At 29.0% G+C, this 11,901-nt stretch overlaps 1 protein-coding gene across 2 annotated transcripts in view; it reads left to right on the top strand.

Annotated features, from left to right (window-relative positions):
• Positions 1 to 11,901, top strand: part of LOC117177451 (protein Fe65 homolog) — a 335,882-nt gene that overhangs the window by 321,423 nt on the left and 2,558 nt on the right. The window contains exons 4-11 of one of the 2 annotated variants that reach the window (XM_033368151.1): positions 362 to 480; positions 2,931 to 3,043; positions 3,526 to 3,724; positions 3,833 to 3,960; positions 4,301 to 4,306; positions 5,821 to 6,071; positions 8,222 to 8,424; positions 9,548 to 9,724. In XM_033368151.1, coding sequence (XP_033224042.1) covers positions 362 to 480; positions 2,931 to 3,043; positions 3,526 to 3,724; positions 3,833 to 3,960; positions 4,301 to 4,306; positions 5,821 to 6,071; positions 8,222 to 8,424; positions 9,548 to 9,724 — 1,196 coding nt within the window. The remainder of the gene's footprint in view (positions 1 to 361; positions 481 to 2,930; positions 3,044 to 3,525; positions 3,725 to 3,832; positions 3,961 to 4,300; positions 4,307 to 5,820; positions 6,072 to 8,221; positions 8,425 to 9,547; positions 9,725 to 11,901) is intronic. The other variant, XM_033368150.1, reaches the window with a different exon arrangement.

Raw genomic sequence — 11,901 nt, 5'->3', positions numbered from 1 at the left:
CAGCCTTGGAGGAGATTATGTTGAGAAATAAAAAAAAAAATTCTTAAAAACGTTGTTTTTCTTGGTCAGGCCGGAAACTTATCAATCCACCCTCGTACATTAGGTGGAAAATCCTGCCTTGGTATATTTTATGAGAAGTGGTTATATACTCTACTTCTAATTAAAAAGGGGGTATAAAAATAATAAAATCAATTTAAAATTTCCTATCTTGAATCGAATTCTCTTTAAGAAAATTGATGTAATATCTGACCATTATGTGTATCGATATCGTGACTCTACCTCCCAGCTCTGCTGGTATGGTGGTGAGAAGCTTGAGAAGCGCAACAGGTAACTGACCGACCGAATTCTAAAATGATTTCAGACCACGAAGGTCCCTACTACTGGCACATCAAAAGCGGAACTATCCAAAGAGAGCCACCAGAAGCACAGATTATTTCAAAAACAGAAAATCGACGATCTCTTGTCAAGAGCAATGATAGTGTAAGTTCAAAATTTGTATTGATACATAGATTTGCTATTAAAGCTTCTACCGTTAGTTTATCCTTTCCTCATTTTCATCAAAATATTCTAATAATAATAATAATAGTATATTATTAATAATAATAATGAAAATCTACAAATTTTCGCGACCAATACATTCCGTTCGCACCATGAAATTCTTTACTGTCAATTTTGAATCTTTAAAATTGTGCAACAAAATCAAATTAAAAATTATTGAAAACCTATATCTTGTAATTAAATATATTTGACGTTTCACGTATTATTTTTCTTTAATTTTCTTTTTCCCTTACTAGGTTTTTCATTTTTTGATGGCTTTAAATACTTGAAATAAAGAAAAAGCCTATAACCTTCTTAAATGCTGATAATAGTATTGGTAAAAATAGGCTGTACTTAGTTGTCCCGAAAAGTTAACGTAGTTTAAAAAGGGTCGTCTCTGAATTTCTTTAATTACAAATGCTCTGAAATCTCTGAAATCCTTAAATATCCTGAATTCCCTGAGATCCTTCCATTCTGTAAATTCTCGGAATTCTCTAAATTCGTAAGATTTTCGAATATTCTGAATTTTCAAAATTCCTGAAATATTTTTAATTCCTGCATTTCTTGAATATTCTGAAATTCTTAAATACCTTGAATATTCTAAATTTTATGAATTCTTTCAATTCTCTGAAATACTTTAATTACCTACATGCTAGCGAATTCCTGAAATTCTCTGAATTTCTTGAATTTCCTCAATATTCAAAAATCCCTGAAATTATCTAAGTCTTATGAAATCTTTGAATATGCTAAATTCCATGCATTTGAAAATATTTCAAAGTAATACAAGAAATTTACTGAATGCAGGTAGTGAAACAGTTTCTTGACAGATTTCTTTTGTAGATCAAAAACTGTCATTCCATCGACAAAAAACCTATTAAAATTACTTATTTGATATTGATGTATATTTTAAATTTAACTATTTCACATATAATAATTTTAAATTGAACTGCTCCACAGTTGCAAAATGCTAAAAAAGCAGAAAGAACTGAATATTTTGTATTCGACTTTCCAATTTTTCAAGTCCCTTTCTCCATGAATCTGTGAAAAATAAAAAAATTTCAATGAAAAAGAAACCGTGACTTTCAAATGTTTTAAAGCGATTAAACTTTACAATTAAAAATCGGTCTCCTATAAATATTTTTTTATATTTAAATATTATTGATTGTCAATGCAATATTCCCCTTGTGCAGTGTGTTCGTCGTTTTATCGCCATAAAGTTATACGTTACCAAGTAAAATTTTTGAAAATTTGTATTTATTATTATTTTTAGGCTCAGTAAGTAATAAACTTTGTTTATAAATCAATTTTTGCTTGAAGTTGACTCGCTAAGCTCTTGCCATTAATAAATTCAAGCAGTGACGTTAATTAAAAGTTAAATTATATTGCTGCATGTCCTTTTTTGCATTATTCCTAGTGAAAAATACCAACTTCGTAGAGCAAATTTTGTACTGATAGCCTAACTTAATTTTTAGTAATAACAATTTTCAAAATATGGTGAACCTTTAAAGTTACCGGCAAAATGTTACTCGAAAGTCAATAATTTGGGAAAAACTCATTCAATTGAAGGTATGCAATACAGTAGAATGATGTAAACTTTCTTTTGAACTTTTTGCTTAAAAATGTTATTATAAATAGTTGAATTAAAAATATTTTTGGGCAATTCGAGCACAACTTTAGACTGACGATTTTGGAAATAAACAGTCACTCAGTAACAGTAACTTAAAGCAGTTTTAGCATTAAATTTTTCATATTAGGTTTCGTATTCTGTATTTTGCACTTCATTTTTTGTGACTCAAGTGGATTACAATCAGATTAATTGTGTTTTTTTCATGTTTATACTTTGATCCGCACGATGCATATTTTCAAGAAACGCTGTGTATTCAATTTCAAATTCAAATTGAAATTATTATTAAAGTTTAAAATCATTCAATGTACCTATTTTATTTCGAATGGTTTTAATTCAAAATTATTAATTATTGTTTTAAACCTTTTTTAGACTCTCCATATATCTTTATGTGTTTAATCATGTATTTTTAAATTGTTTATATTTTATATTTTAGAAAATGAATATCAAGGTATGTGCACTTTCTGCTGCTTTTGAAAATAAATGTGAATATGAATATTACTTTAAAAAATTTAATTTTTCGCATCTTCGATTTTTTTCTTGTCCTTTTAATTAAATTTCCATAGGTTTCAGTTTTAAATTTCAAAATCTTGCAAATGATACTTTACTGATGGTACTGTGAATTCTCTCTTTTTTTTATTTGACACTACCGCCTACATAACTTTATCAATTTTTAGTCTGATAATTATTATCTACGCAATCAGACGGTTTACTTAGTTCACCAAACTGACTTCTGTTTGTTTAAATGTCATTTTTTTAATCATTCCAGGTGAATAATTTTCACGCAATCGGCGGTATGACAAATACAGTAACACGTAGTAACACAAGTGCAGCTTTAAGCCAGGAACTCAAGAACAAGAGGAAAGAAGAACTAGCACTTAAGTAAATATTCAGTATCAAACAATAATTTTAATTTACATATTGTAGCTGAAAAATGTGCTTCTTCTAGAAAAATTTTGGTAATTTTGTAATTTTCTTCTTCTATTTGACTTTTGACTAATATTAGTACATTATTAAAAAAATTCAAAAAGCTGTCATTAAAAACTAAATAAAGAGAAAAATATTTAAATAAACGTTTAAGTTTTTGCATTTTTTTCTTATGATTCCTCAAGTAGAGCGTTTTGAAGTACTCAACAAGTTTTACGGAATCAACTAGAAAAAAATTGAAGAAAAAGCAAAATAAATAACAACTTGCAAGTCCTTTTTTTAATTATTTATACTTTAAATAACAAAATTTTTAATAAAAAATATATTTTCGAAGACTTAATACGCTACTTTTCCACATAATATTATTTTTTACTTTAAAAATTTGTGTTTTTAACCATCCTAATCAACATTAAACAAAACTGGTCTTTGTCTTGTAGAAGGAGAAGTTACCCAGCTAGAGCAGATTCTGAAGGTAGAGACAAACGAATCAGATTTGCAGTCCGGTCCTTTGGTTGGGTGGAAGTTGCAGAAGAAGATGTGACTGAAGAAAGAAGTAGAAAAACTGTTAATAAATGTATCGTAGATCTGACCCTAGGTAGGAATGACCTTCTCGACGTTGTTGGTCGATGGGGTGACGTAAGTTTAAATTCCCATTCATTCAGCAATTTATTCATTTATTCCAGAAAGAAATCTAGAATAAATTAGAACAAAACAAGAATTTCTTAAATGCAACCTTTTCTTCAGGGTAAGGACCTTTTCATGGACCTAGGCGAAGGTGCTCTTAAACTCATAGATCCCGAAAATCTCACAGTCCTCAACACACAGCCATTCAGCACACTCAAAGTTTGGGGAGTAGGACGTGACCAGGGAAAGTAAGAAAATGAGATTCACTTGTATGTAGTGGATACAGTGATTGGCCAACTTTGAAAATGGTTAGACATTTCCAAATGATCACATATTGATAATTATTAACAATTAAAGCTTATAATAAATAGTGTGCAGTATTTTGACAACAATCTTACACTGTTTATTAATAGTTTTATTTATAAATATTTACTAATTGTGTATATTTAAAGCAAATGGCCAACCATTGGGGGGGGGGGGGCAACCATTGTACGCATTACACTAATATCTAAAGATTCTGATGCGCAGAAATGTAACTCTGATCTTTGTTTTATTCTGCTGCTCTTCCTTTTCGGATGAAACTAACAGCGAGAGGTAATTTCCTATTGCAATCTTCAGATCTAAACTTTATATTCTTCCATTGAATTTTATAAGTCAGGGAAAGGTCAAGGATTTTGAAAAGATCTGGTCAAAGTCAGTGAATTTCTATAAGAGCCACTTTAAATAACTTTCAATTTCAACTTTCTATTTTTAAAATGTTATAAGACTCTGGTCTTTGTATAATGATGGCCAGGAAATTTTAGTTCATTTTGAAGATGAAGGTTTGCAGTACCCTGATATAATCTCCTTGTTAATAGTTTATTATCCTCTTATTTCTATTTATTTCTAGCGTTTTTTAACCCTTGGAAACCCTTATAGCTTCGGTCAGATGTCCGTCCGTCCAGTAGGGTTGTAGGGGAAGTTAGGGGAATGTTGTAAGGGAAAGTAAAAGGAGGGAAATTATTTAAAATAAAGGGAGGAGTGCAGGGAAATTCGGGGAAGCGAGGAGAGGGAAATAGAGAAGGAGGAAGTTGGGAAAGGAATGGCAGAAGGAAGTTTGAACGAATTAATTAATTTATAACAGGCTGCGAAACCCTTTTTGTAGGGGCGCAGCGCTTCGCTTGACAATTTGTTTCCATTCAACAATGTTGATAGAAAATTTAATATTTTGTTGCAATTTTTTGAATTAATTTTTGTTTATGTATTTTGCTTAAAATTTATTTATTTTTTCAAATTCATATATTTTGAGAGAAACATTATCCTTCTGGATTGAAAATTCATCTTTTTTTGATGAATATTTAACTATCCTCTAAAAAAATCAATTATTCGGTAAAAAAATTTTTGTTACTATAGTTTTATCCTTTTTGTTTGAAAAATCCACCATTTGATTGAAAGTTTAGCTTCATAGGTTGAAAAGACAACAATTGACTTAAAAATTCAATTATGTCGTTAAAAATTTAATTACTTTCTTAACCCTCAAACGGTACGCTGGTGCGAATTCGCACCCGAATTTTTTCATTTTGTTGGCATTTACGCAAACACAGCTATAGCGGATTATCCGCACATATATTAAAAATATATGTTAAAGATGTATGATATATGCTAGTTGTTCATTATATTTTCAATATACTAAATATTTAATATGAACATTGCAAACAAACCAATTCGCACCAGTGTACCGTTTACATATGCTGGGTTGGAGTTTACCATTCAAGGGTTAAAAGTAAATTTTGGTTGTTGTTGAAATATCAACTGTTTTGCTGGAAATTCATTCATTTAGATTATACATTCATCTTTTATAGCAGAAAAGTGATCTTTTATGGTTGAAATGAATAAATAGATTTAAAACTTTTTAAATTTAAACTTGAAGTTTGTTTCATTCCGTTTATAAAAAATTTGATGTTAAAAATTCACAAGATTAAAATTTTGGTCTTTCAAGATTAATGTCACGGAAAGAGAAAAATTGGTCAGAAAAAAGCCAAGAAAGTTTAAAAATAAGCTTTTGGGCCACCCTAAACATAAAGTTTCATTTTTAAAAGAGAAATTTTCAATAATGTTTTTATTTTTAGGGACTTTGCATACGTAGCGAGAGACAAATCGACCCGGAAATACATGTGCCATGTGTTTCGATGTGATATCCCGCCGCTAACTATCGCCAATACACTGCGTGATGCTTGCAAAAAGGTCTTGATTGAACGGGAGCTTCATCAAAATCCAGCCAGACCTTTGGATATCAATGGTAGAACAAATTTGGCCGCGAGACCAACGAATCTTCCCACAGAGCATCGACGCTTCCATAGAAATGGACAGGCTCTTGTCAGTGAGTATACATTTCGAAGTCTTGTGCATTTCCGTTACACAATTTCACTTTCTCAATTTTATTTATTTTTTTTTGTTGAATTTCCTTTAAAAAAATCTGAACTTATATATTTATATTGAGTTGAATTCCGCAATTCCTCTCTTTCCCCCTTTCTTTCTAAAATCCACTATAATGCCGATATTTGAGAATATCCCCCGCCCTCCCCTTTTAAGATTAGATAAAGTATAATCCAAAGAAGAAAGAAAATTATCGACGTTTTGTGCAAAAAAATAGAAAAAAGAAAATCTAACATGACTGATTCAATATTGCCGAAAAAGCGAAAAAAATCTTACCCAAATAAAATACATTTTTTTTTCTTATCTCATTTGAATTTGCAATACATTTTTTTTCTGTCTCAGAATGACCTGAAAATATCGCAGTCATTGTTTTAGAATACCTAATATGATTTTTTTTACTTGAAGTTGTTTTATATCTTAAATATAAAAATTTGAAAATTAAATCTGCAAATAATTCCTTTTAATAAGAAAAATCATAAAAGGACCTTATAAAAATTAAGAAGCATTTCAGCTTTTTCATACCTTTGATTTCATACTTTCACTGTGAATTATTATTTTTTTAAAAGGCTAAGAATTTGTGAAAGTTGTAGGCTGTTATAGTTTCTTTACACTGAAAATTGATATTCTTTAACAAAAATTAGTCAATTTTAAATGTTCGTAATTAATTAACAATTTTAGGTTAAATTGTCGTTTTACATCAAAAACTGGTACTTTAAAATGAAAATAGTTAAAGTTCAAACAAATTAAAAATTAATTAATTAATTAAAAATCATCAGATTTAAATCCAATGGTTCTTGTTAAATTAAAACTTTTGTTTAAAAATAATTAGCTTTCAAAGCAAGTTCATATGTTTTAGACAATTTTAGGTTAAGTTGTTTTTTACATTAAAAATTGGCATTTTTAAACAAAATTTAGAATATTCTAATAATTTTTATCATGGTAGTTTTGTTTGCCGCAAATTGGTATTGTTGGTTTAAAAAATTATATTTGAAACATTTCAAAGAAGATTCACAACTTTTTAACAATTTAGGATCACATTAACTTTTTTAACCGAAATTCTTCCAGTTTGATCAAAATCATTAAATTTCAAAGATGTACAATTTTGAACAATTTTTTGTTGTGTTTTCTTAGTGTTTTTCATTGAAAATTGGTATTTTTAATTGAAATAATCAGAAGATCTTTTAGTTTTGTTGTTTTTTTAATCAGAAAATCGGTAATTTTAATAAAAAAATCATTCGATTTTCAAGAAAATGATATATTTTTTAACACTTTTAGGCTATGCGCCCGTTTTTTCCTGGAAGTAGGTTCAGATTTCAAAAAACATTTACAATCGTTGAACAATTTTAGGTTATGCTGACGTCTTCCACTCAAAATTTATTTTTTTGAACAAAAAAAAATTAGGTTGAAAAGAATATTTATAAAGCTAAACTTACAATTTTGACCAACTTTAGATCAAACTATTGTTTTCCGCGTAAAGTTGATATTAAAAAAAAGGAAACTCTGATTGTCAGTACTAAAATATTTTTATTAGTTAGTTTTTTGTTGTTAGTTCTTATTAGTTATCAAAAATATTGCCCTGGGTATTCTTTTTTATCATTTAAGATAATGATCACTACAAAACACGAAAACTCTGTATAACTATTAATTTAATATTTAAATTTTAAATTTACGTGAGACAGAAAATCATCGCGCTCGAGTTTTCTTGCTTAATCAAATTATTTGTTTCTTACGTAAGCTTTACATTTATTAATTTTTATTTATAACGCTGTTATTTTAAAAGAAAAAATCCCCGGTTTTCGAACAATTTTTCCGCTTTTTTCCCTCAAATATAATTCCTAAACAACTGTGATTTCTGAATTCATTATAAAATTATTTCGCAGTGGCCAAGCCCACATGTAGAATTATTTTAGTACTGGTTATTTGGTCCGGATCATCAGCTTTGCACGATCAAAGCCGCTTATTTATTGACTAGATTATTATTTGAGATACCTAAAAAAAACCTAATATCAAATGATATCTAGTTTTCTTTAGGACTTAAGCCCTATTTTTTATTATTTGGTTTTTTTATTGTTCTATTTTTTATAACTATTTTAGCGCAATCGTTTCCAACACCAATGGAGGAACCTAAGAAAGTGCTACGGGCGCAATATCTTGGATCGATGCAGGTCACACAGGCCACTGGCATGGAAGTGTTAAATAACGCGATAGACCACACCGTTACTAATACTCCCTTGAGCCAGTGGCGAAATGTCAATGTGGCTGTTGCGCCGAGTATGATATCTATATTAACGCCAAATGTAAGTAAAGCCTGCATATTAATATTCTCAACTCCCAGTTATAGATTAGGTGATAATGTCCCAAGTTTCAAACCGGATATTTTAGACTCGATTCCTATTGCCGATATTTTTTTTTGTTTCATTCAAATTATGTTTTTATTAAAATGTTCTATTCAATTTATTTAAATCAAGCCACAGTATTCAGTTCTTTATTTTTAATATAATATTAATATTTAAAAATTATAGCAATAAGTGATGTATTAACAAAATTGTATAAGGAATCAGAATTTTTCAAGGATGTCGCGTAACTGACTTAGTCTTGAGATATTCACTTCGGAAATAATACAGTTTGAAAACCCCCATTTTTTAAATAAAAATAAGTTAGATAAACCGGTAGTCGTCACTGTATTGGTTATCGTCAGATGTCCCAGTATTTTTCTCATAGCAAGACTGGCTTTTGCCGCGTGTAATGTTAATTGTGATTTTAGGTAAGCTTAAATATCCTTTTATCAAATTAGTATTTTTTCTCGTTTTAATACTTTTTACATGTCTGACGATAACTAACGCCTTTGCATAATTTAAATTTTGATCGCGAATAAAAATTTATTCCAATCGAATATCATGACAAGTAATCAAAATTGAGTTTTTCTATAACTGCTTTAATCGGTTAAGCCCTTTGTGCGAATAAGAATTTTGTTTTAAATGCAATTATAAGCATTTTTAGTTTCCAATTTGGCTTAAGGTGTCGATTACTGGTGTATTTACCTTATTTTGGCTAGATTAAAAAAAATAGTAGTCAGTTGCAATAAAAAAAAGAGTTCGAACAAAAAACGAAATAGGAAACAAATGTCGGCAGCAGGAATTGAGCCAAGAGTTTCCTATTAAAAACTGGATGCGCTACGAATTTCGTACGTGGATTGTTTAAAAAATGTTTTCCGCTATAATTGTTTGAATGCGCATCTTCTTACTTCAGCATATTACAAGTTTGGTAATTACCTATTTCTCAGAGGAGTATGAATCCAAATCAAATGTTTAACTTTTACTCCTAAAATAAATTGAGATAGCAATTTTTTATTCGGCAATAAAACCGATATTATATTACATTTTAAATACCAATATTTGATCGATTTTGAATTGATAACAGGATGACAAGCTGATCACAGAATGTCGAGTTCGCTACTTGTCCTTCCTGGGAATTGGACAAAACGTGAAACAATGTGCTTTTATTATGCACACAGCTCAGGACACTTTCATCGCGCATATCTTTAACTGCGAGCCAAGCAGTGGAGCTCTCTGCAAAACAATCGAAGCTGCTTGCAAGGTAAGAATGTTATAAAAATACAAGTTTTTGATTTATTTTGCTCCGGAAGAGGTTTACTGCACTTTTGGTCTCAGAAAATCAAATCTAGGCAATCTTAGGCTGGTCATATGACACGGAAAGCCTGCAAATTGGGAAAAAATAAAGGCATTGTGTCGGTTAGAGAGTCAGTGATTTAAAGAATAAAACCTGGCAAATGACAAGAAATTTATATAAGAGGCACATTAATTAACTGGCAATGGTCTGATATTCGAAATTTGTGTTTCATTTCGGTTATAGAATATTCTATTTAAAAAAATAATACAAGTCAGCGAAAAGTTAGGTGGTTTTGAAAATGAAGTTTACAGCTACTCTGATATTTAATATTTAATATTCCCGTTAGTAATTAATTTTGTTTTATTTATTTTTCCATTTCTGTTTTTTCAGTTACTTCCTCCTTTTGATTATATTTTTTGTTCAGACTTTTATTATTTGGTTGCAAATTCAACAATTTTATTCCAAAACCGTTCTTTTTTGTTGAAAATTCAACTGTTTTATTGAAAATTCCTTTTTATGTTATAAATTAAACTACAATCTTTTTGATTCAAAATTCAAAAGTTTTTTTCAATTCGTCTTATCTGTTTAAAATGCACCACTTTTGGAAGGTAGACTTTTCATCTGTTTTGGTTAAAAATGCAACTGTTTGGTTGAAGATTAATATGTTATTTGATTAAGGATTCGAGTACATTGTTTTACAAATTTATATTTTTTGCTGTATTCGCTTCTTTTAAATTTAAAATTGAAACCTTTTTGTTCAAATATCGACTATTATTCGTTAGAAGTTCATCTTTTTGCCTTAAAATTTAATTGTCTGGTGGAAGTAATTCCTCTGCAGAAAATTCGTCTTTTGGCTTGAAAGTTCAATAATTTGGATACATTCATAATCTTAATTGAAAGTTTATCTCTTGAGTTGGAAACTAAAGTATTTTATTTTAAATTCGTCTTCTTGTCAGAAAATTAATATTTGCGGGTTGAAAGTTCAACTTTTCTGTAGAAAATTCATCTGTTTGATTTTCAAATTTGTCTTTCTTAGTCAAAAGTTTAACTTATTTATTAAAAATTATTATTTTTCGATTGCACATTAATCATTTCAGTTGAAAATTTATTTCTGATAAAAATATTAACTGATTCAACTTTTCGGATTTAAAGTTTAACTGTTTTTGGTTGACATTTAATCTCCTTTGTTTAAAGAATTGAAGCCTCGGCTGAAATAACGTTGTATCAACACATATTTTGTTTCCATACACTTCTATGTATATGAGTTTCTATTTTAACTGTTTCTCTATTCCGCGGAAGCGCTGCGATCGAAAATTTAAAAATTGATTTCGGAATACAACATCAAAATAGTCGAGGTTATTTATTTCCATTGATTTCGCATCTACCTCAAAATCTTATTTAGAATTTTTAAGGATAAGAATAGAAAATTACATTCTTATAAGAGTGTTGACAAAAAATTTCAAAATTTAATTCGACAAATTTCAATTAATAAAAACAAAAATAATTATTAGATCATCACAAATTAGTTCCTGCATATATTTTTAAAAATACAAATATAATTTATCGTCTTTTCATTGAAAGGAATGAAAGAAAAACACTTAATTATTTGTGTAATTGTAATTTAAAGTTTTATTTTTAGTTTATTATAAAAATAATTTGAACAGTATTTTTTAATACAATCCCTGATCATTATTTATCACTCATTTATTTATTTTATTATTTTTTAATATTATATCTGATATTACCGATTCTCGACATTTTACTCCAGCCTGGCTAGCCATTTTATTCTTTAATGCGTGCTATTCTAATAAATTGAATGTTCTTTTTTTACCTTTGTTAAAAAAAACTTCAATCTTAGACTTAGAAAGGTACATTTTCGAAGTCTATAACCTCGACTATTTTGGCATTTCTTTCCCCATTCAAGTTTCGAATTTTCGATCACCGCCCTTCCGCGGAACAGAGAAACAGTTAAAAGAAAAACTTATATACGAGGGTAGTTCAATAAGTCCTTAGAATGAAGTATAAAAACAATTTTTTTTTAATAAATTTTTTTTTATTTTTCAACATAATCTCCTTGGAGCTCTATACACTTGGTCAATCGCTTTTCAAGTTTTTTTAATCCTTCAGAAAAGTGCGTTCTCGGA

The sequence above is a fragment of the Belonocnema kinseyi genome, chromosome 7, assembly GCF_010883055.1.
Source record: "Belonocnema kinseyi isolate 2016_QV_RU_SX_M_011 chromosome 7, B_treatae_v1, whole genome shotgun sequence".
Taxonomy (NCBI): Eukaryota; Metazoa; Arthropoda; class Insecta; order Hymenoptera; family Cynipidae; genus Belonocnema; species Belonocnema kinseyi.
Note: the sequence above shows the minus strand (reverse complement) of the source record. Positions and strands in the feature narration are given on the sequence as shown.